Raw genomic sequence first — 21206 nt, 5'->3', positions numbered from 1 at the left:
TAATGCAAGATTCCCAAAGGCTCCTTTCTGCTCTGAAAAATCTGTACTTCTTTCTACATTCACTCCCTATTTGGAGCCCAGGAAAGAAGTGAAAAGGAAAACTGAAATGTTTTTTTCTGTTGGGCCTTACTCTGTCCCAAACATTTTTAATATTTTCGAGTAAAGGTTACTCAAAATACATAAAATAGACCTTAAAACCCCCATTTGCCCACAAATAGTTTTGCAATATAGAAAAAATTACATTCTACAAAGTCAGGTTTAAGGACCATGAGGTGAGGGCAGACAAAAGCAGAAGACAAACACTTCTCTATTTTCAGCATTTCAATCTTCAAAAGAAGTTCAACCCACAAAATAAGAACATTTGGTCTCTTTACAAATCTTTGTGATATGTTCGATTGACAGAGGGGTAATGAATAAAGTCAGATCGACATGGGTTCAAATCCTGTTTCTGACACATATAAGCCATGTGACTATAGGTAAATCACTTAATCTCTTAGTGGTGCAGGCAAATCTATGATTTTAGGTCATAGGCTAGCAGATTATCTGCATTTGTGAAGGGGGAACCCATAAAATCAATGTTCAAATTCAAGTGGGTAATTTATTCCATGAAAAGTAATTTCTAGACCTACTGGGGCAGGACTCCAATCCAACCACATCCCTCACCCCACCCTGTGAACTCTAGTTGACTTCTGAAAAATTAGAAGGGGGAAAAGGGACGTGGCAAGTGTCTGTGGACAGACAAGCCTATACTCGAAGTTAAATGTCATGACCTCAGCCATATAACTAAAGCTATTTTTACTTGGGTCTGTTATTACCCGACAATTACCATATTTAAAGTTCCCAAAATATACTAGCTAACATTAGAAAGACTTAACTTATCAATTATGCTCCCCCTCCCCAAAAGCTGCCCCCCCCCACCACAATCACCTTTCCACAATAGTGACTGTCATATTCTGGACAATAAATATCACCTATCTCAAATACAGAAGAGGAAACAAAACTTTCCAGGATGAATTTACTGCAGGTGAAATTTGTCATAACATCTTATGAGAAAACTTTGCTGATAAGTGCTCAGGCAACATTTTCCAGACTTCCACTGATGAACCATGGAGATGGTACCCAACACATATTGCCTACTTTTTTTTCTGTAAAATGTAATGAAAAAAAGTCTAGAAGCCGAAGAAAAAAGAAGGGTTTTCCCTCACCCCCATGCCCACCTGAGATCAGGCATGTAATTCACTCATGAACTTCATTTGGCCTTGCTGGATGTCACAGGTCAAGCTACTTACCAAGGGTGCACTTGGGCCTCCATAAATTTTAGCTCTCTCTCAGCTAGGGAAAAAATCATGCCATGACAAAGAGTTCAATGGGCTCTTTTCCCGTCTCTTACCTTTTTATAATTCCCCTCCATGTCCATCGTGGACACTTTGCCGATGATGTCAGCCATTCCATCACTGTCCAAATTCATTCTTTAACTCTTAAAAACCTCCCAGGAGAGAGAAAACCCCCAGTATCCCGAGAGGCTTATTGCCGTGCCCAGAGTCCAAGCATCTTTCCGACTTTTCATCCTTTGAACATCAAGAACCAGGAGAAGACTAAACTGTGGCTGGTGTCCTTGTGGTTGGGTCTACCAGGGACGCCAGCCCACACTGACTTCCCTGCCTATGTTCCTCATGCTGGCATGGGGACAGCTGCTGGTCACCGGACACAGTTCCAAGCCGACTCCTTCCTGACACCTGGGCCTGTTGAGTGTCTGTTCTTGCCACCATCGGCTATCACCTCCCTCCGAAGAAGTCAGCCTCTCCGAAGCACCTTCCCTGCCCCTGATATAGGAAATGAGAGCTTCCAGGCTAGGGCCAGCTGACTCCTCAGTTCAACACTAACTGTGGGTTGGAGCAAGAGAGCAACCGTGCTCTGAACTGATGGCAGAGCAGGATAAAAATAGCCAGAAACTTGCCTCCCCGACTTCCCCCGTGTGGGGTGAGCCGGCCGGGTATCTTATGACAAAACCGAATTGGCATGACTGAAGTCTTTGGGGCTGGGAGAGAGGGGCTACAGCTCTGTCTATCTCAAGCAGCATGTTTCCAAATCAGACAGATGTCAACACCCCTCTCCCTGTAGCAGGCCGGAACAATTTAAACATTGATTTCTAGCAGAGGGAAGCCCTTTGCTCCCAGAGCCAGGCCCTTGTTTCACTAATAGAGTCAGGGGCTGGGGCAGGAGGGCAAGGGGCTTGGGGAAGAGAGGGAGAGGAGCCGTCAGCTTTTCTTTCACATTCAGGCTGGCCCTGCCTTGTCACAATAGAGGTCTCATCTTGCTGTTGCTCACTTGAACCTTTTCCCATGGCTTCCCACTCTGTTTACTGACTAGATCCAGAGGAAAGAATTCCACAGCTGGAGGATGTTTTGGTGCAAGAAGCAAAGGACACACACACACACACACACACACACACACACTCCCCTCAAATAGCTCCTAACATTCTTGAAAAATTCTTTCCTGTGTTTTAGGCTGGCCAGGCTGGATAATATTGGGGGGCGGGGGAGGAGGCCTCTGAGGTTCCTGCCAGCTCTGTATCCCTGATCTGATTTCACTGGCTTGGCCTGTCACAAATGCCAGCTGCCTTTAAGGATTTATGTCATCCAAATTACCTTGTATTTATTTTTTTACACGGCACGTCTTTACTTTGCCTATATTTAATAAATGTTTTTTTGATTGATTGGTCAATATACTTGTAGTTGTCCATGATTTTTCCCTGATAAAATGTAAACTCCTTGAGGTCAGGGGTGGCTTTATTTTTGGCTTTAAATCCCCACTGCCTAGCGAAGTGCTTGGCACATAGTAGTGTTTAATAAATGCTTGATTGATCTAAACAACGAGGGAAATGGAATGGGGATTGTCGAAGGCAGTGATGGGTAGGTTGGACAGTGTCTTGGAGCTGGAGAGGTTACGGTTCTTTCTCAACCAGCATTAATAAGCTCCTTTCACTTGCCAGGCATTGTGCTAACTGCTGGGGAATACAAAGAAAAGCATAAATGCTGGGCCTGCCCTCAAGGGGCTCACCTTCTAATAGGGAAGACAACATGCAAATGTCTATGCATGAACAAACTATACACTGTATCTCTCTCTATCTAAATCCTGTATCTATCCTCTATAGATACTGTATCTATCTATAGATACAGAGATAGCTCTATAGATAGATACAGTGTATATATATATATATATATATATATATATATGTGTGTGTGTGTGTGTGTGTGTGTGTGTGTGTGTGTGTATGTGTACACACACACACACACATCTATGGAATTTGTTGTTTGATAATCAACAGAGGAAAAGCACGAACATTAAGGAAGCCTGAGAAAGATTTCAGGCCTCTGCAATAGGCCTGGAGCAAGGCAATGGAATCTAATTGCTGCACCTTGCTAATGACCACTCTCTGCTTTTTTCTTTTTAATTTGGGTAACTCTGCACATTAACCAACCACTGGAAACAGAGGGAGGTCTCTCAACAACAACAACAAAAAAGAAAAGTAAAGAAAAAAAAGAGAGAGAGATTTACTGGAGACATTCTCGTTCAAATTCTCCTTCGAGGCCACTGTTGAACTGTTGAACATATTCCAAGTAACAAGAAGAAGAAAAAATGGGGAAAAAATCATACTGCTCCACTTTGACTCCCTTTCCTTCCCCCTCCTCAAATATTAAGAAAACAACAGTCCTAAACATCTTATAGGATTAAGCTAGTGGGCATATATAACCTTTTAAGATTTCTAATGCACTTTGCATATGCTATCTCACTGGAGCAGACATCTCGGTTCAATACGGAGGGAAACTCACTCTGAATCTCTGAATCCAGACCAGATGAAAGCTCAGTCCCCAGAGAGCCTCAGCCAGTCTTTGGAGGAAAAGGGAACAGAGATAGGTCACAGTGTGGGCCCAGAGCCAGAAGGGACCTCAGAGGGCATTAGTTGACCTCCTCGTTCTCTCCTCCCCTCACCTTTTCTCTCCCCTTCTCTCAATCTCTTACTTGGTATTTTCCTATCTATATCCATACTGTTTCCCCCCAATAGAATGTAAGTTCTTTGACGGCAGGCACAGTTTTCTTTCTTTCTTTTTTTTTTTTTAGGCCTTCTATCCTTAGTGCCTGGCTGAGTAAGTGACTGTTATTAAGTGTTCGCATGTACATCAACACATACTTTCTTTAGCTGATGATTTCTTTACCAGGGTTGATCTTAAGCAGGAAAAGTGACTTGTTTGAATCAGATTTTCTTTCTATTTCCCTGGCCCAAGTTAGTGCTTATTCTCAGAGGTTGTTGTTTGTTTGTTTGTTTGTTTTAATGAAGAATTCTGTTTTCATAGAAAAAGTAACACCAAGTGGGGAAGCAGGATGCTCTCTTTGTTGACTGTCGCTATGGGAAACTGAGCTGTTCTGATCATTTCTGAGCCATATGAAGACAAAGGCCATATGTGATCTTTGTATACATTAAAGACAGTTTCCCCAATCCTACCTTGGTAGGAGGTAGGTTGTTTTTAAAATCAAATTACAATGAAATCTTAAAATGTCATCCTTCCTTGAATCAATGCTTCTCAAATGTGCTTAAATTTTAGAAGAGCCAAACAGCCTAGGGTATTCTTAAACTTGTAAGCCAAAATCAGAACTAGGTGGTACAGAGGATAAAGAGCTGGGAGTTTGGAAGACCTGAGTTCAAATCCAGCCTGAAACATTAATTAGCTACGTTAACATGGGCAAGTCACTTAACCTCTGTTTGCCTTAGTTTCCTCATTTATAAAATGGGAATAATACAACCGCTCTCAACAGGGTTGTTGTGAGGATCAAATGAGTGAACGTGTAAATCATCTGGCAAATTTGAAAGTACTATACAAATGGTAGCAATAATAATAATTGAGGCAGCTAAGGTGACTCAATGGATGGATTTTTCCCTCAATTTACCATTTGGCCTCCCTTTGAAGACTTTTAGGGTTGGAAATTCACATCTTCCCAAGGCAGTACTGTTGATATTTGAACAGCTCCATGATAAAGTGGATAGATAGAGTGCTAGCCCTGGAGTCAGGAGGATTAGAGTTCAAATCTGACCTCAGATACTTCCTAGCTGTGTGACCCGTGGCAAATCACTTAGCTCTGTTTGCCTCAGTTTCCTTATCTGTAAAATGATCTGAAGAAGGAAACAGCAAACCACTCTAGTATCTCTCCCATGAAAACCCCAGATTGGGTCAAGAAGAGTTGGGTATGACTGAATAACAATATAACGTAAATTAATACCAACTTCTTGAATGCTTCTCATACCACCCATGATCCAGACTCTGGGTTACAAACACTAAACCCTAACAACCTCTTCCCTCAAGGAACTTGAATATTATTAAGTTTTTCTGAGTACTGAGCTTAAATCACCCCTTTGTAAGTCCACTTATTGTTCCTAGTTAAGCCAGTGAGGCTCAAATTAAATCACCCAAAACACTGTCAGAGCAATGTTTATGTATTTTGAGTAACCCGTGCCTCAGTTTCCCCATTTTAAATTCACAGTGTTGAATAGATGACCTCTAAGATCCCCTTTGACTACAGCACTATGACTCCATAAACTGCATTTCTGCCTTTCCATTCTGTTGGCCCAGTCTTCTCCCCTCCACTGTTAATACCCCAATTCCATTTGTTGTATAAGCTGACATCAGATCTGCAGCTCTGTTTTCCAATAAACCACATTTTAAAACACCCATTTGAGCGCAGCCTGATGAATAACAGATCAGTCATTTCCAGTTTAAAACCCTTGGTTGGCTCAAAATGACACACGTTCCAGACATAGAAGTCCAGAAAAGTTGGAGATCATTTATCTTCCACTGCAACATCTCAGTTAAGTAAAAATATGGAAGACCATAGTCTTAAGGGGTGGCTCTGGTATGGTGGCTTAGGCAAATGGGCCACATGACACCATCTGCAGATAGGCTCCAGATACCATCTGAGAAGCAGCGCTACAAACAGTGCTGCCAAATCTGCTGAGACTCAGCACACACAAACTCATTAATTAAGCCCCTATCGCAGAACCTCCCCAAAAGAAGAGAAACATGAAATAGTCTCTGCCCTCAAGGAGGTTACATTCTACTGGGAGAATCTGATTCATATATGGATAAGTCAATAAGTGCAAATAAACAAAGGGATGCAAAGACATTTCAAGAGGGAGAGACCATTAACCCCTGGGAGGAATCAAGAAAGAACTGAGGGAGGAGGTGGGTCATGAGCTCTGCTTGTTTCCCCAATGGAGCTGCCTTTGTATGGCCAAGCACACAGGCTGGCACACAATCAGTGCTTAATTGATGCTTATTGATGGTCTGATTGATGTGAGGAAAGCTAGGATCTCTGAGAGGCAGAGGTGAGGAGAGAGAGAGCATTCTTGACAGGGAGGTCCATGTGTGCAAAGACATGAAGGTAGAGATGTCATGTTCTATGTGGAGAACAGCTCAGCTGACCAGAGAGATGGGAATGGAGAGTGCTTTAATATAAGCCATGGGGGGAAAGTGGTCTCCAGAATAATCCCTTAGGAATTATGTCCCCCAGTCAAGTTACCACACCTTCCACCTCAATGGGTGACATATGTTCTAAAGCTTCCATTGATGTTCATCTCCTAAAGTTACACATTTTGTCAAAAGTTGCCATTTCCTTTAAAAGATCTTAGTCGTAGCTTCTATTCCTTCCTTCCCTCTGTGCATTTTCAGTTTTCTCCTTGGCCAGAGAGGAGAAACACAAATAAACAAGCAAATGTGCAAGTAAATAGATAAATGATAGATATGGTGATATAGATAGATGACATAGGTAAATTATAAATGTGATAATAGAGATAAATAGATGATTAAGGAAGGAAGGAAGGAAGGAAGGAAGGAAGGAAGGAAGGAAGGAAGAAAGAAAGAAAGAAAGAAAGAAAGAAAGAAAGAAAGAAAGAAAGAAAGAAAGAAAGAAAGAAAGAAAGAAAGAAAGAAAGAAAGAAAGAAAGAAAGAAAGAAAGAAAGAAAGAAAGAAAGAAAGAAAGAAAGAAAGAAAGAAAGCCAACAAATCAGCCAGGCTCATCTCTTGTGATGTTGAGTTTTTGTGTGTGAAGCTGTGATCTCTTACCCTGTGGCTGAGAAAAAGGGGGATTGTTTTACAGAGATTGTGAAACCTCTCTTGCCCCCTAAAGCATCTGTGCAGGGATTTATTCTGATCCAGCTGTCGCATTTCCTTCCCTTCCCCCATCACCATCCTCTTCCAGAAGGAGACAGATTCTTTAAAGTTCAGCTTCTGTTAGCATGGATGTTGTTTTTTAATCCCTGGGGTCTGGGTCCGGATAAAGCCCAAGTATGATCTCAGTATGATCAAGGGATGAGTACCAGCTGGATCCCTATCTCACATCTGGCTATGGAGCCAAGTCCAGCAGAAAGTCCGTTTCATTGATTTCAGCATCCATCTAGTTCCTGATGTGTTACTTGGTGCTAGAATATACATGTACTTTTTTTGAAGCCCCTCTTTGAGGTACACCACATGAATACATTTTTTGGTGTCCTGTCACATGATTATACACTTGGAAGTGGGAGGGATCTCGGGGTTATTTAGTCCAACCTTTCCATGTACAGAGGGGCACCTGAAGCCTCAAGATATTTAAATGTCTGGCCCAAAGTGACACGTGGCTGAACCTGTGGTCTATACAAGATCCTACAAGTGTATCTTTTCCCAAAAGCAAGCTACACACTTTCACAATTCCAAACAACAAAGGAAGAATGACAAATAGGTAGTTTCTGACCTTACAAACTGTGTAAACTGGAAACATTTTGCTTTTCTTTTTTAATCCAGCTTGAAACACAAATGTTATCTCTACAGAATAAAATGCAGACTGTTTTATTAGAACTTGTATTAAAAGACTGTGTTATCACATGTACCATATGGGCCAATAACATGAAATGTCACACAAGCAGGGCTCAAATAATACCATTAACTGGTCTGTGAAAATGTGATGTTGGGTGAAATGGTGTTATGAGAGGCAGTCAGTTCCATGGAAACAAAGCAATCTATAAAATGGGCAAGAGGCCAAACAGAAGTTCTCCCTGGGTTTGGTTCTAATGTAATGAAGTAACTGAAAGTTGTGGTGATCAGTCTACCAAATAACTTATTTCCTAAGTGCCTTCCATGTGTCAGGTTCCAGAGATACCAAGACAAGAATGAAAGGGTCTATGGAGCTTCTGTCCTATGGTGGAAGACAACGGACCAAGGGCTGAATAAGTATATACCAGGAATACAGAAAGGACCGGTGATTTATTTGTATCCAGAACTCCCAGGAGGGGAAACGCCCTCTACCAATGAAAGCTGGTGCCTGCTCTGAACTTCTAGGGTCAGACAGTTGCACAAAACATTGAGAGGTAAGGGATTTCTCCAAGTGATTTCACATGGTCACTATGTGTCAGGGGTAGGACTAGAACTCAAATCTTTTTGGTTTAGTCACTGCCTCTTTCTATACAAAACAGATACATAATAAATAACAAGGGAATTTGGGGTCGAAGTCCTGGCATTTGGGCAGATCAGGAAAAGTCTTAGGCAGAAAGCACTATGCTTTAATAAAAACGATGAGTTCTTTTTTTTCTTCTTCTTCAGGGCAATGAGGGTTAAGTGACTCGACGAAGGTCACACAGCTAATAAGTGACAAATGTCTGAGGCCAGATTTGAACTCAGGTTCTCCTGAATCCAGGGCTGGTGCTTTATCCACAAAAACATGAATTCTAAGAGGCAAAAGAGTGAGTGGTGGACATGGTCAGGGGCGGGGGGGCAGTATTCAAGGCAAAGCCATGGACATGGGATGTGGTATCTTTTGTTGGGGGATAACAAAAATATCATTTTGGACCAACCAGTGTCTGGAGGGAGTAGGGGAGAAATGGGCTATAAGTCTGGGATGGGAGGTTATAGTCAGGATGTGAAGGGCTTTAAATACCAGGTGTATTTAATGTATTTTATCCTAAAGTTCACAGGGAGCCACTGGCCTTTAGCAGGTAAACAATGTGAGGGAAGCCTAGAATATTCCATTCAGCTAGTTTTGTCACCATCAATGACAGTGGAAATGAAACGGTCAGGATTTGCAATAACTGGAATGTGATGCCGTATGTGAAAGGTGGGATAATGCAGATACACAGAAGATGGGTCTGAAGAAGGAGCTTGGCATCTCAAATCTTCTCTCCTTCCCCTCCCCCTTTCTATTTTTAACCATTGCAGGCTGGGGATTCTTTGCAGTAAGCAGCCAAAAAGACCTAGGGTGTCCTGCTCTAAATTAAACTGGTGTCATCACACTCGACCCAGTTTTCCCCATCTGTGACCTAGTTTACAGACCTCTAATTCATTTACTAAGTCTGAGCACAACATTTCAATCATCAGTTTAGAAAATGGTAAATGCCTCCCCCTTCTCCCTGGGGGTTTGGTATTTCAGAGGGGAGTTGGTTATTGATGGAATTGTAAAGTTGGAAGGGACCCTCAAAGATATTCGTGCCAATCCCTGACTCCCAAAGGATTCATGCTACCACAAACCAGCCAATGGTCATCTGGGCCCTACCCAAAAGACTCTGGTGAGGGGAGTGCATTGTCTCCTGGGGCACCTTTCACCCTTGCTCCTGCTTCAGTTGTTGTGTCTCCCCCAAGTCTCCCCTTTTCTGCTTCCTTTGAGCAATCCCCACATGACTTGGACTCAGGGCCAGATTATTTGGCCTCACCTGGAAACTCTCAGCATCTCACTCTCCTCCCCAAACTGTGGTCCCCAGAATGGAAAAGAACAATCCTTTGGGGGTATGGTGTCAGATCTGGGCAGAGAACTTCCTTGGATACTCTTGTAACATTCTGACGCTCTTGGGAAATTAAGCGAATCAAGTAAAACTTTTTATAATAGCCAGAGGAATCGTTAGGGAAAAGAAAAAAACCACAATGGCTGAGGAGGCCAGTACTCAGTGGGATGAATAACTGGGCAAGAATATTAGTCAGGTGGTCTGACCCCACCCCCTCATTTTATCGATCAGGAACTTGAGGCCCAAAACCCCAGGGATAGGACGCAGTACAGTCAGGATTTGAACCTGGATCCTTCACCCTTACATTCTGTGTTCTTTCCACCATGTCACAATGCCCAGTTTGTATGTGGGCCAAAAGCCCTCCTCAGTGGACGGCTACAAGCTTTTTCCAGGCAATTCATTGGCAAACCAGCTGATTTCCAATGCCCCAGTTTTGCTACAAAGCCTTACTGTCCTGCCCAGTGCGCTGGGATGGGGCCACAGACCGGAGCAGCTCAGAATGTGAAAGTGCTGGGGGCTGTTTGGGGAGCATCTCTCTGGGTGGGGTTTGGAATTCCAGACTCCGAGGATGACTCCTTGGCAGCCCCTTCACAGCAGAGCCCAGCAGGCCTCCTGAAGAGAGGAGAGACAGGGCCGTAGCCCCTTCCCAACACCCACTCTGCCATTAGCCAAGAGCCAATTCTGTGCCAGAATAATGTGGGACTTTAAAACAACAATAAACAAAAGCAATAGTGGCTGGGGGCTTGGGGGAAGGGATGGTGTTAGAGAATAATTTCCAAACACGTGTACCTACATCCAACTTTGGGAAAATAAAAAAAAATTTTAAAATGTAAATTATACCCTTCCCCCTAACTTCCAGGTTGATGTTATTTTTCTAAGGTGTAGGGAATTATTTGGAAGGGACAGCCTCTTAAAAGGTGCCAAGATGGATTCTGAGGACAATGCTCTTCCCTGAAGAGATTGGCTCCATTCCAAGAGTGGAGAAAGGAGGTCGATAGCTCCATCTCTTAACACAGCTCCAACCGTAAATGACATGGCCCTCAATAACCTCCTCATCTCTAATATATTCCTAAGGGGTGGGGGTGGGGAAATAAGGAGTGAGCCACTTTGCGCCAGCTCCCAAACCCAGGGATTCAGGGGCTCTGGAATACTCTGAATCACCCAGATTGCTTTGGAATTATTCTCTGTTCCCTCCTCAACAATACGAGGTGTAGAAATAGGCTAGAAGCCAAGAGAGGACCTCCCCCTTCTCTATTCTCAGGGCTAACACCTGAGTACAGGTTCTAATGATCTCTCTGGGTTTTTGTGATCCTAATAACACTGATTTTTTAAATGGAGGTTCCTGTGTTCTCACACTTGATCCACAGACCCGGTGAAGTCTGTGATTTGTGGATGAGGAAATTGAGGCTGAAAGAGATCGAATGACTTACCCAGCAACACAAAAGCTGCTGCGCTCCATCCACTGAGCCTCCCACCTTGCTGCCAAAGCAACCTCTTTACAGGTCTTCTGACCATCCTCTTCCCTTTTTAATTTCCTGCTGCTGCTACCCCCAAAATAACCTTTGTAGTTTTCTAGACATTTTCCTGTCCTGCCATTCCTTTTTTAAAAATTGTATTTATTTATTTATTTTGGTGATGCAATTGGGGTTAAGTGACTTGCCCAGGGTCACACAGCTAGTAAGTGTTAAGTGTCTGAGGCAGGATTTGAACTCAGGTCCTCCTGACTCCAGGGCCAGTGCTTATCCACTGCACCACCTAGCTGCCCCGCTGCCGTTCTTTTGACAAAAAAAAAAAAAACCAACACACCAAAACAAGACCCCATCAGTGGCTGCCTATTGCCCCAAAGCAGTCCAAATTTCTCCTCTACCCTGGCTTTCCAGGCCCTCCACGATCTGGTCTTGCCTCACCTTTCCAGCTATAAGTTCTATTTCTCCCTTCCTCAAACACTCCTCTTCCTTCCCCCCTCCCACACCCAGGATCTCTTTTCTTCCAACTCTTCACCTTAGAATCATAGAGCTGGGGCTATAAGAGGGGCTAATTCAACCCCTTTCCCTATTTTATAAGTGAGGAACCTGAGGCCCAAGGAAATGCAGTGACTTGTCCAAGGTCTCATGGATACCCCTAGTAAGCATCTGAGGCAGAATCTGAAGTCAGGTCCTCTGACTTGCTCTTGTTGAATCCCTAATCATCCCCCAAAGCTCATTTAAAATGCCTCCTTCTCTGGGAAGCCTTCTCTGATGCCCTGGCTCAGGAATCACTTACCCCCAGGCCCTTCAGCCCTAAGTTTATAATTTTATGCCCTCACATTGTGCTTTGTTTTGAACTCTCTAATACACTAATCATGCAATAGTGTGTTGTTGTTGTTGTTATTATTATAATAGTATATGCTCAATTCACTCCCAGGAAGACTTCTCCACCTTGCCCCCTCTGTCTTCCTCCCTCCCTTTCCAGCTCCATTTGTTGTCTTACCCCCTTTGGAATATAAGCTCCTTGAGGGGATGGATTGTCTTGTTTGCTTAAATTTGTATACACAGCACTTAGCATCATGCCTGAAACATAGTAAGAATGTGATAATTTCTCTCTCTCCTTTCTTTTTCTTTTTTTTTGGGGGGGGGGGTGAGACAATTGGGGTTAAGTGACTTGCCCAGGGTCACACAGCTAGTAAGTGTTAAGTGTCTGAGGCAGGATTTGGACTCAGGTCTTCCTGAATCCAGGGCCGGTGCTCTATCCACTGTGCCCCCTAGCTGCTCCTGTCTCTCTCCTTTCTTTCCCTGCCTTCTCTTTTTCCATCCACCCATCCATCCACACTAGATGCCATAAACTTTAGGTGAGGGAGGAAGGAGATGGCACCTCATCCAAAGTTACCATTTTTCCCAGTGTCTAGCACAACCTCCTGATCACAGTAAGTTCAGCATGGAGAAGGCACTGAGTTTTGGTAGTTAAGATACCCAACCTCAGTCTTGAACTTCAATCAGTTAACCAACAAGCATTTATTAATCACCTGATGCATGCCAGGAACTATGGTTAGTGCTGGAGTGAAACAGTCCCTGGCCTCAAGGAGCTGATTCCCCACGAGGAGACACCATGGACACTGGCAGAATGAGCATGAATAGACAGGAGGTAAGCCTGGATGGGAATTCACTGGATTTCTTCCCCATCAAATCTTTACAACCACTTAGCCTCTACACCTGGCCAAGGTCTCCCTGGCAATGAATGCCTCCCTGGCATCCCCCTTCTTTATTCCCCAAGCTGCTGCCATCTTTTCTCCTGCATGCACTGTGTTTAGACTCTTATTATTCTGTGACTCTCTTCCAACTTGGCCTCCCACTCCCCCCCACAACGGGGAAGAGTAATGTTCTACTCTACATTGAAGGATCCTCTAGTGGGCCTAGGCCTGCATATATTGGTGTAAGCCATTCTCTTCATCTAGAACACTCCCCTAGCTTTCTCTTTGACCCATCTGTTCAAGGCCCAGCTCAAACACCACCTCCTCCATGAAGTCCACTCAGATCCCCAAGCTTGAGGATATAATTTGGTTTGTTCTCTTCTTCTCATGGCATTTATCGATCATATTAGAGGCATTTAGCCCCTTACCTCATCTTCACTCCTAGACAGTAAGCTCCAAGGACCAGGTTTTATACAACTTTGCCTCTTCACTGTGTCTTATAAATACTTAAATACCTAAGAAATATTTATTGAATGAGTGAATTGCTCAACCAACAGTTCTGTGTTCCACAAAAAAGCACTGGATAGGCCCTGTGAGGGATGTAAAAATGCAGAAAGCAAAATCTTAGTCCTTAATAGACAACAATATGATATTGGAGGACTTAAAACCCCCTCTCTGACTGTTCTGCAGTCACTAAGGTTTATAAAGAAATGCTGGAGGCTCATCTAATGGCCTCCGAGTCTGGTCAAAAGTTGCAAGGCCTCTGCATCCTAGGCCCAGGTTTTCTAAGCATTCCTGTAATGAACTAGAGCTGGTGCCAAGCAGAAGCTGTCTTCCCCTCCCATATCCCAGGCTGCCCAAATCCCACCCCCAGGCTTCCCAACAATGAATTCTTTCCTCTTCTTTCCTGGCTGGAGGCTATTGTCCCCACATCACTCCTCTTCTAGGAGGAAGCCAAAATCACCATCCCACTTCCCAAGGGCAGTAGGCCAGTCCCCTTCAGACTCCCTGTCCTGCTGGACACCTAGGTACACTCTGAGAACCCCTGGGCCCTCCCATCTGCCCCTCCATCATACCAGTAGAACTTCTGGGACTTTCTAGCCACCCTTCAGATGAACTGTCTTCCTCATTAGTGTGAATTCCTTGAGAACAGAGACTATTTGTATTCCCAGTTCTTAAGCATGTTTTAAATGTCCATAGTCTACTGAAAATTCTTCCTAGATCTAAAAAGCATTAATGTTTTTGTGTTGACTATTTTTAAAAAGATTTTTTAAATTTTTCTTATTTTTTTTTGTTTTGAATCAATAATTTAGGACTAACATTAAGTTTTCTAGGCCTGGCATCTGCTAAGCATATCAGTTATAAAATTTCCCTTCTTTTTATGAGTTATTTCATATTCATCAATTAAAAATATTTAAAAATTTTAAATATGTAGATATTTTCCTTTAGTGAAGCAGAAATTCCATTTTTGTGGTGCCTGATCTTTGTTGTTGTTGTTGTTGAATATTTCGAACACCATCGGCACTGGAAAATGCTTTCTGGACACATAAAAAGCATTTAATAAATCCATTTTCATTAATTTATTCGCTCATTCATTCATCACAGAAGAGGTTTGCAGGTGACATTTGCTCTAAGCTCATTTTGGGGGCTATATCTTATAACCAATGTTTAATCTTTTAGGAAAGAGAAGGGAAGGAGGGGGGGGAAGAAAGATTCTATTGTGGGCCTCTTAAGTTTTACTAATTAAATATTTTAGGACATAAAGATGTGTTCAGACAAATAAATAATCAGACATACATATATAATAGATTGAGTACAATGGGAAAAAATCCTCAATTTGGAATCGGGTGAAGCCAGGTTTGAAACTTGACCTACCATAGATTTGCTATCTGTGTGACCTTGGATAAATTGTTCTAGGAACCTCAGTTTCCTTAACTGTAAAAAAATAGGGAGGATGAACTAGATGTTCTCTGAGGTCCCTAGTTGCTCTTAATCTGATCCCCATAAAACAGATGCATAAAAAAACAAAACCCACAAAAGGCCATTTGCCATTTCTCAGGGTCTAGGAATGTAGCTCCTATTCATATGACCTGACAACATCAAAGCAACAAGACTAATCCAATGGTTAGTCATTGGTTACTTTGGAAAATAACACATCAAATATTTTTATAGTGAGTATGAATAACTGCTGCCTTCCGAAGGGACTTGATAAATAAAAGTTTTGCATTAAAGAGAGCATTTCTCCTTTTATTTCTATCCTTTGAGTGTGGGCCACAAATGGATGCTGTAGAAGACAGCTCTGAAAATGAACTTGCCTCTAGTCAAAGCATGCTGGCCTTGAAGTTAGAAAACTTAAGTCTGAGCCTTCCCTATTAAAAGATGTGTGTGTGTGTGTGTGTGTGTGTGTGTGTGTGTGTGTGTGTGTATGTGTGTGTGCGTGCGCGTATGTATGGGGGGCAGCTAGGTGGTGCAGTGGATAAAGCATCAACCCTGTATTCAAGAGGACCTGAGTTCAAATCCAAGAAAGAAAGGAAGGAAGGAAGGAAGGAAGGAAGGAAGGAAGGAAGGAAGGAAGGAAGGAAGGAAGGAAGGAAGGAAGGAAGGAAGGAAGGAAGGAAGGAAGGAAGGAAGGAAGAAAGAAAGAAAGAAAGAAAGAAAGAAAGAAAGAAAGAAAGAAAGAAAGAAGGAAAGAAAGAAAGATGGAAAGAAGGAAGGAAGGAAGGAAGGAAGAAAAGATGTGTGCCCTCAGTTTCCTCATCTGTCAAATAAGAATGATACCAGCTTCACGGAGTGATAGAGACAGAAGAAGTAGAAATGTGCTGGATAGAAATGTGAATTATTGATACTAATACCAATGCAAGTGTTTTTATTTTTAAACCAAGGGATTTGGCAGTCTTCTACTTCTGGAAGGAGGAAAGCCTGCACCAAAAGCATCCAACCCAACATACATCAGTCGGGCACCCGGTGAGTTAAACATGGTAGATTTGAAGACAAAACAAAGACAGTTACAGTCCCCAAGAAGCTTACAGTCTACAGGGTGAGAGTCAGTATGGAAAGAGATAAATATGCACCTAATCATTTGAGGAAGGCTAGCCAGAGCACTATAATTTGGGGGAGGATGGAGAAGGTGTCCTAGCATCCCAGTAGGAGTCCGTACACAAGTGAGTCTTGAAAGAAGCTAAGGATTCTGAGATGGAGATGAAGAGGGAGTGTTTTCCAAGTTTGGGAGGGAGGGACTGCCTCTACAGAGAAACAGAGTCAGGGGTCAGAAAGCAGAGGCCGGGCAATGGCCAGTTTCACTGGAATGCAGAGTGCAGAAAGTGGAGTAATATAAAACCAGGAGAGTTTCTGAAAGGCATTGAATTGCTGATCTCGCAGCTGACTAAGGCAGCCTTACCTGGCCTTGCCTTCTCCCCGTCATGTCAATGATGGCTTAGGAAAGCATTCCTTCCCCAAACCCAGTCATTCATGGCCTCTGGTTTGACTGTAAGGCCTGGATTTTTTAGATGAATTTGTATTCTCCTTCAAGGAGAATGGACTTCCCCCCCACCGTGCCCCCTCCCCGCTCCATGTACCCAAACAGCAGAGGGGGCCTTAAAAGAAACTCCCCTTTCATGACACTTCTAACTGAAGAATATCATTAAGATGCAGAATCCAGTGCCCATCCTCTTAGTAATGACCCACTTCTGCAATTCTTTTTCTTGGGAAGGGCTGAGCGGCATTATTAGAGGGACCATGTTAATGGACAAGCTGGAGTTCTTTAAGACTAAAGCCTAATGGTCTAATCACTTCCCATCACTCAGCCCAGATGCCAGAGAGGAACAATGGGCATGTGCTCCCACTGACCCCACAACTCCCAGTGGTGGGTCTGGAGGAACCGCTATTGCCATTAGGATGTTACAAATCAATACACCAACTCAACCAGTATTTATTTACTAAGAACTTGCTTTGTGCCAAGTACTGTGCTCAGTAGAGGGCATAGAAAGGCAAAACAGACCTTGTCTTCAGGAGCAAGTGGCACAGCAGCGAGTCCGATCCCATGGCTGAGGCTTAACCCCGTGGGAATTCACTTAAGCTCCCTGGGCCTCGGTTTCCTTAACTGTAAAATAGGTGGCTTCTGAAAACCGTTCAAGCTCTTGAGTTATGATCCTATCTTCCAAATTGGAAACAACGATGCTAAGTCAACATCAATATTTAAAAAAACAAAAACATTTCTCTAATGCTTCCTAATAGCCTTGTGAGGTGGGCTGCATGATGGCTCCTATTTCACTGAGGAGGAAACTGATTTCAGAGACATTAAGGGACTTGTCCATAGTCACAGGATTACTAAGTGGAAGTGTCAGGATTTGAACCCAGGTCCTTCCTGATTTCAAGTCGAGTGCTCTTTTCCATTACATGATCCCTATGCAATGAAAATGGAGAAAACATTTTCTATGGCAAGGCATAATTATATGGATTGTAAATCCAGGTATTTCAGCCTTGCCCTCTTTGGGGATCCCTCCTCCCCTGTCACTTCCATCCTAGTCAATGAATGCACAGAATCCCAAATGCTAGAAGCACCACTCCGAAGACAGAATAATATTTTTCTTCATCTCCATGAGGGGAGGACCCCCTGCCACATACCTCCTGCACCTGAAACCCCATCTCCTGAGAGAAACACCTGCTCTGCTCAAGTAACAGGTCCCATGGAAGAAGGCACAGCCCAAGTTATGGAATTACACACTTCGTGTCTGGGTAACACTCTGTCAAATGAAATCATACCCCCACCAATCAACTGCCAGCACTCGATTGGCAGCGTGGCCAGCTGCTTAATGCCACAATTAAAAAATAAAAATAAAAATACAGCTTAGCTCATTATTTGTGATCACTGCACTGTTCAGGCTACCGTAAGAATCCAGGAAATCCAGAAGGAATGGCTCTGAACCGAGAGCCAAGCTCTACAAAATAGACTGAATCCAACTCGTTTCATAACTCCAAACATCAAACTAACATGGGCACCAGCCGCGAATCGACTAAAAAAAAAGCAGGGTAGTTTGCGTTGGGTTCTAAAGCCTGAGATTTTCCTGCTACGTCTATTCCCATTTCAAGGCAACATCCTTGTTTAAAAAAAAAAATAAAAGGAGTCCAGAAAAAAACACAGATGCAACTTGAGACAAGTACAAGACCGTAGAATGCAAAACACAGATCATTTTGTAAACGCCTAGTTTCAATTATTGGCCCCTCTCCCTGTAATTAGCAAAGATTTGACTCCAAACGTGGGGGGTGGGGGAGTGGACCCATTCCCACACTTGAACCCGAGAAGGCAAGGCCATAAATTTTGGCATTATATAATGCTGAACAGAATATTTCCCCCTCTGTACCCCCTTCTCTAAAATTCAATTACATTTAAAGTCTCCCCCCTCCCCCAGGCACATAGAATGTGCGGAAACTGATCACCTCTATGGATTTCCCCAGCACTTGAAAGGCCAAAGAAGCAGTATTTTCTGCTACATTACTCCCAGAAAAACCTAATTACAATTCAGAGGTTGTTATGCTAGAAAGGAGAAAGCAGAGGGCTGCAAGATCCCTGGGAAAACGGGCAAAAGGGGGGCAACCTGCTGCTCTGGGGAAAGGCAGGCAGGCCTCTCTCTCCTCCCTGAGGATGCTTGTCCTCTTACCTGGTACGAGCAGTTTTCCTGGTGTACCATCTCAGTGCATCATAGAGGGCAGACACCAACGCGGAGGAATGGGCGCGGAGTGAGTGGGAGCGCTGAGCATCCACTGGAGGAGAGGAGAGAGGACAGGGAGAGAGCCTTGCCTTCCTTCCTTCCTGCCTTCCTTAAAATGGATGCTGTTTCTGTGGCTCGCACTGCGGCAGTGGTACTTGCCTGCCTGCCTGCCTGCCTTCCCCAAGAGCAGAGCCCGAGCAGAGCCGAGCAGGGCAGAGCAGAGCCGAGCTGAGCCGAGGCGAGGCGAGGCACTCTCCCCGAGAAACCAGCAACGAGGCTTTAATAACATGAGCCAGGGCTGTGCTGGGGGAGGGGGCTCACTCATCACTGGCACAATCAGCCAATTATATTATAGGCACAAAGAAAAGGATCAGGCCCGGCCTGCTGTGACCTTCGGGTGCTTTATGAAGGCAGCCAACTAATGTGGAAATGTGCTAGCCCTCATTAAAAGGAAGAAAAAAGGCCAAATCAAAGAGATCCATAGGCACCTCCCTGTTGTTGCTGACCACTTTGACCTCTGGTGGCATCCTACTGGAACAAAACAGTTGTCCATAAAATGACATTCATAAAAAGATGCCTCAAAAAATATTTTTTGAAGTTTTAACATATGGAGGGGGGAAAAATCCATTCTGGATTTGGTCCCGCAGAGATAAGTATTATGGGTGGTGGTGTTTTAAAAACTGCTACAAGCTCTTTCAAAGCCAAGAGCCATGATATGTCTGTACTCATAAAATACTATTTTGCAATTTATTAAATTCCTGCTTGCATATGGGCTTTTGTTTTTACAACAGTAAACAGCTACTGGGCTTTCCTTACCCAAATTACAGTGGTAATTATTCCATTGGATGAAAATAACTGTAGTTTGTTCATTTTCAATATGCAAATTCTTCTAACTCAAGCTTTGGGGGACTCCTGCTTTTTACATCTATGTTTGCTTAATTGGAAACTGGAAAATGCCACATGAGAAACTGTGTTTCTCCGGACCTTGAAACAGATAACAATTATACCTAAAACTTTATAATAAAAGAAAGGCTCAACAATGGGAGCCAGTAACTAAGGCAGAGTTACCTGGGCTTTCCCCCAGGGCACTGAATTTTGAGGGAACGGATGACATTTGCCATCTTTCCATAGCTATAAACAATAGGGCTTGGCATCTAGTTAAAAAGAATAATTAGTAAAGATAGGAAGTCCCTCCCCTGCCCTGCCCTACTGGACTTATTACCATGGCAAAACATGCAATATAACAACCCAGGCAGCCATCAAAGATAACACAAGTTTCTGTATTTCTACAATACATTTGTGCAAATATACACTATACCTGACTCCACCCCCCACCCCCCCACCCCCGCAGAGTCAATTTCTAAAACATTTTAATCCCTTTTTTTTGGACGTAGGAAACAACTAGACCCAAAATCTTCTGAGAGAAAAGGACCAAATTAGGTGATATTTTCTCTTGAAAAATGAAAATATATTAAATAGAAAATTCTTCAATTTTCTCACAGCACCAAAGAGCTTTATTTATAGTGTTGACTTATGGGTACTCAGTATTTGTACACTGATTGATTAAAAGACTACTCCCCCACCCCCATTCTTCAAAAAGGATATTGTCCATAAGTTGTGTTACTGAACAAAAGTATCCATTGACCTATCTCACAATCAATAGAAACCAAAGGATTGGAAAAAGCCATGTCTTCCCCAGTTAGCTGCTAGTGAAGGAAGACAAAGCCCTCCTAAATAAAATCAGCATGTTTGACAAGTCTCCATATCAAGAACAATCTGACAGATTGTTATGAACTCACGCTAGGAATTTTGGTTAATGTGTTTTTAATTTTAAAGCAATTTTCTAAGTTTCCCTGAAAGAAAATAGAAATTCACAGCCCAAAATATTGAAACTCAGGTGGAAATGGAGACCCAGATGTACCCCCCAAAAGTGCAATGGAATGCAAATAAATGTGTAAACCTTCATTCATTCATTTTCTTATTTATTTGTTATTATTTTATTTATTATTTGTTTGTTTATTGTGCACTGTGTCTCCATTCTAATTTTTAACATTCCACCTGAGTTTGGTCATGGCTCACCACCATTGCTGGCTGGTTAGTGAAGAAGTCTTAAAATGAGCCTGGAAGAGGAAGAAATTCTCTTCTTACAAGACATGCCGAGCATCCCCTGCCCAGAAAATCTCCCCCCTCCAAAAAAAAGATCCCACAGGCATTCTCAGCCCATCTTTCTCCACTACCACATCTGTCTCTTTCTGCCTTTTAATCCTGCCCATTTTAAGAGGGCACAGAGAAAACAAGGTATCAGAGTCAAAAAGGTGAATGTCAATGAGTGGTGAGTGGAAAACAAGAAGAACCGAGATTTTTATTCCATTCCACAAACATTGATTAGGTTCCCATTGTGGTCAGGGAATGATGCAATTGCAGCCATGGCACAGTGGATTGATGTTAACCCCAGAGTCCCCAGGAAGTCCTGGGTTCAAGATTCCCCACCAAGACGTACTGGCTGTGTGACTTTGGACAAGTCACATAACCTCT

The 21206-nt window shown here is 43.1% G+C and overlaps 1 protein-coding gene across 6 annotated transcripts in view; it reads right to left on the bottom strand.

Annotated features, from left to right (window-relative positions):
• LOC122749242 (schwannomin-interacting protein 1) overlaps positions 1 to 21206 on the bottom strand; it is an 830285-nt gene that overhangs the window by 59933 nt on the left and 749146 nt on the right. Inside the window, exon 1 of one of the 6 annotated variants that reach the window (XM_043995511.1) lies at positions 18621 to 18966. The exons of 4 other annotated variants lie outside the window; for them this stretch is intronic. In XM_043995511.1, coding sequence (XP_043851446.1) covers positions 18621 to 18650 — 30 coding nt within the window. In that variant the 5' untranslated portion in view covers positions 18651 to 18966. Of the gene's footprint in view, positions 1 to 1390; positions 1878 to 18620; positions 18967 to 21206 lie in introns of those variants that run through there. One more of the 6 variants, XM_043995510.1, reaches the window with a different exon arrangement.

Source organism: Dromiciops gliroides, chromosome 3 (genome assembly GCF_019393635.1).
Source record: "Dromiciops gliroides isolate mDroGli1 chromosome 3, mDroGli1.pri, whole genome shotgun sequence".
Taxonomy (NCBI): Eukaryota; Metazoa; Chordata; class Mammalia; order Microbiotheria; family Microbiotheriidae; genus Dromiciops; species Dromiciops gliroides.
The sequence above is the reverse complement of the archived record's forward strand: the minus strand, read 5'-3'. Positions and strand labels throughout refer to the sequence as shown.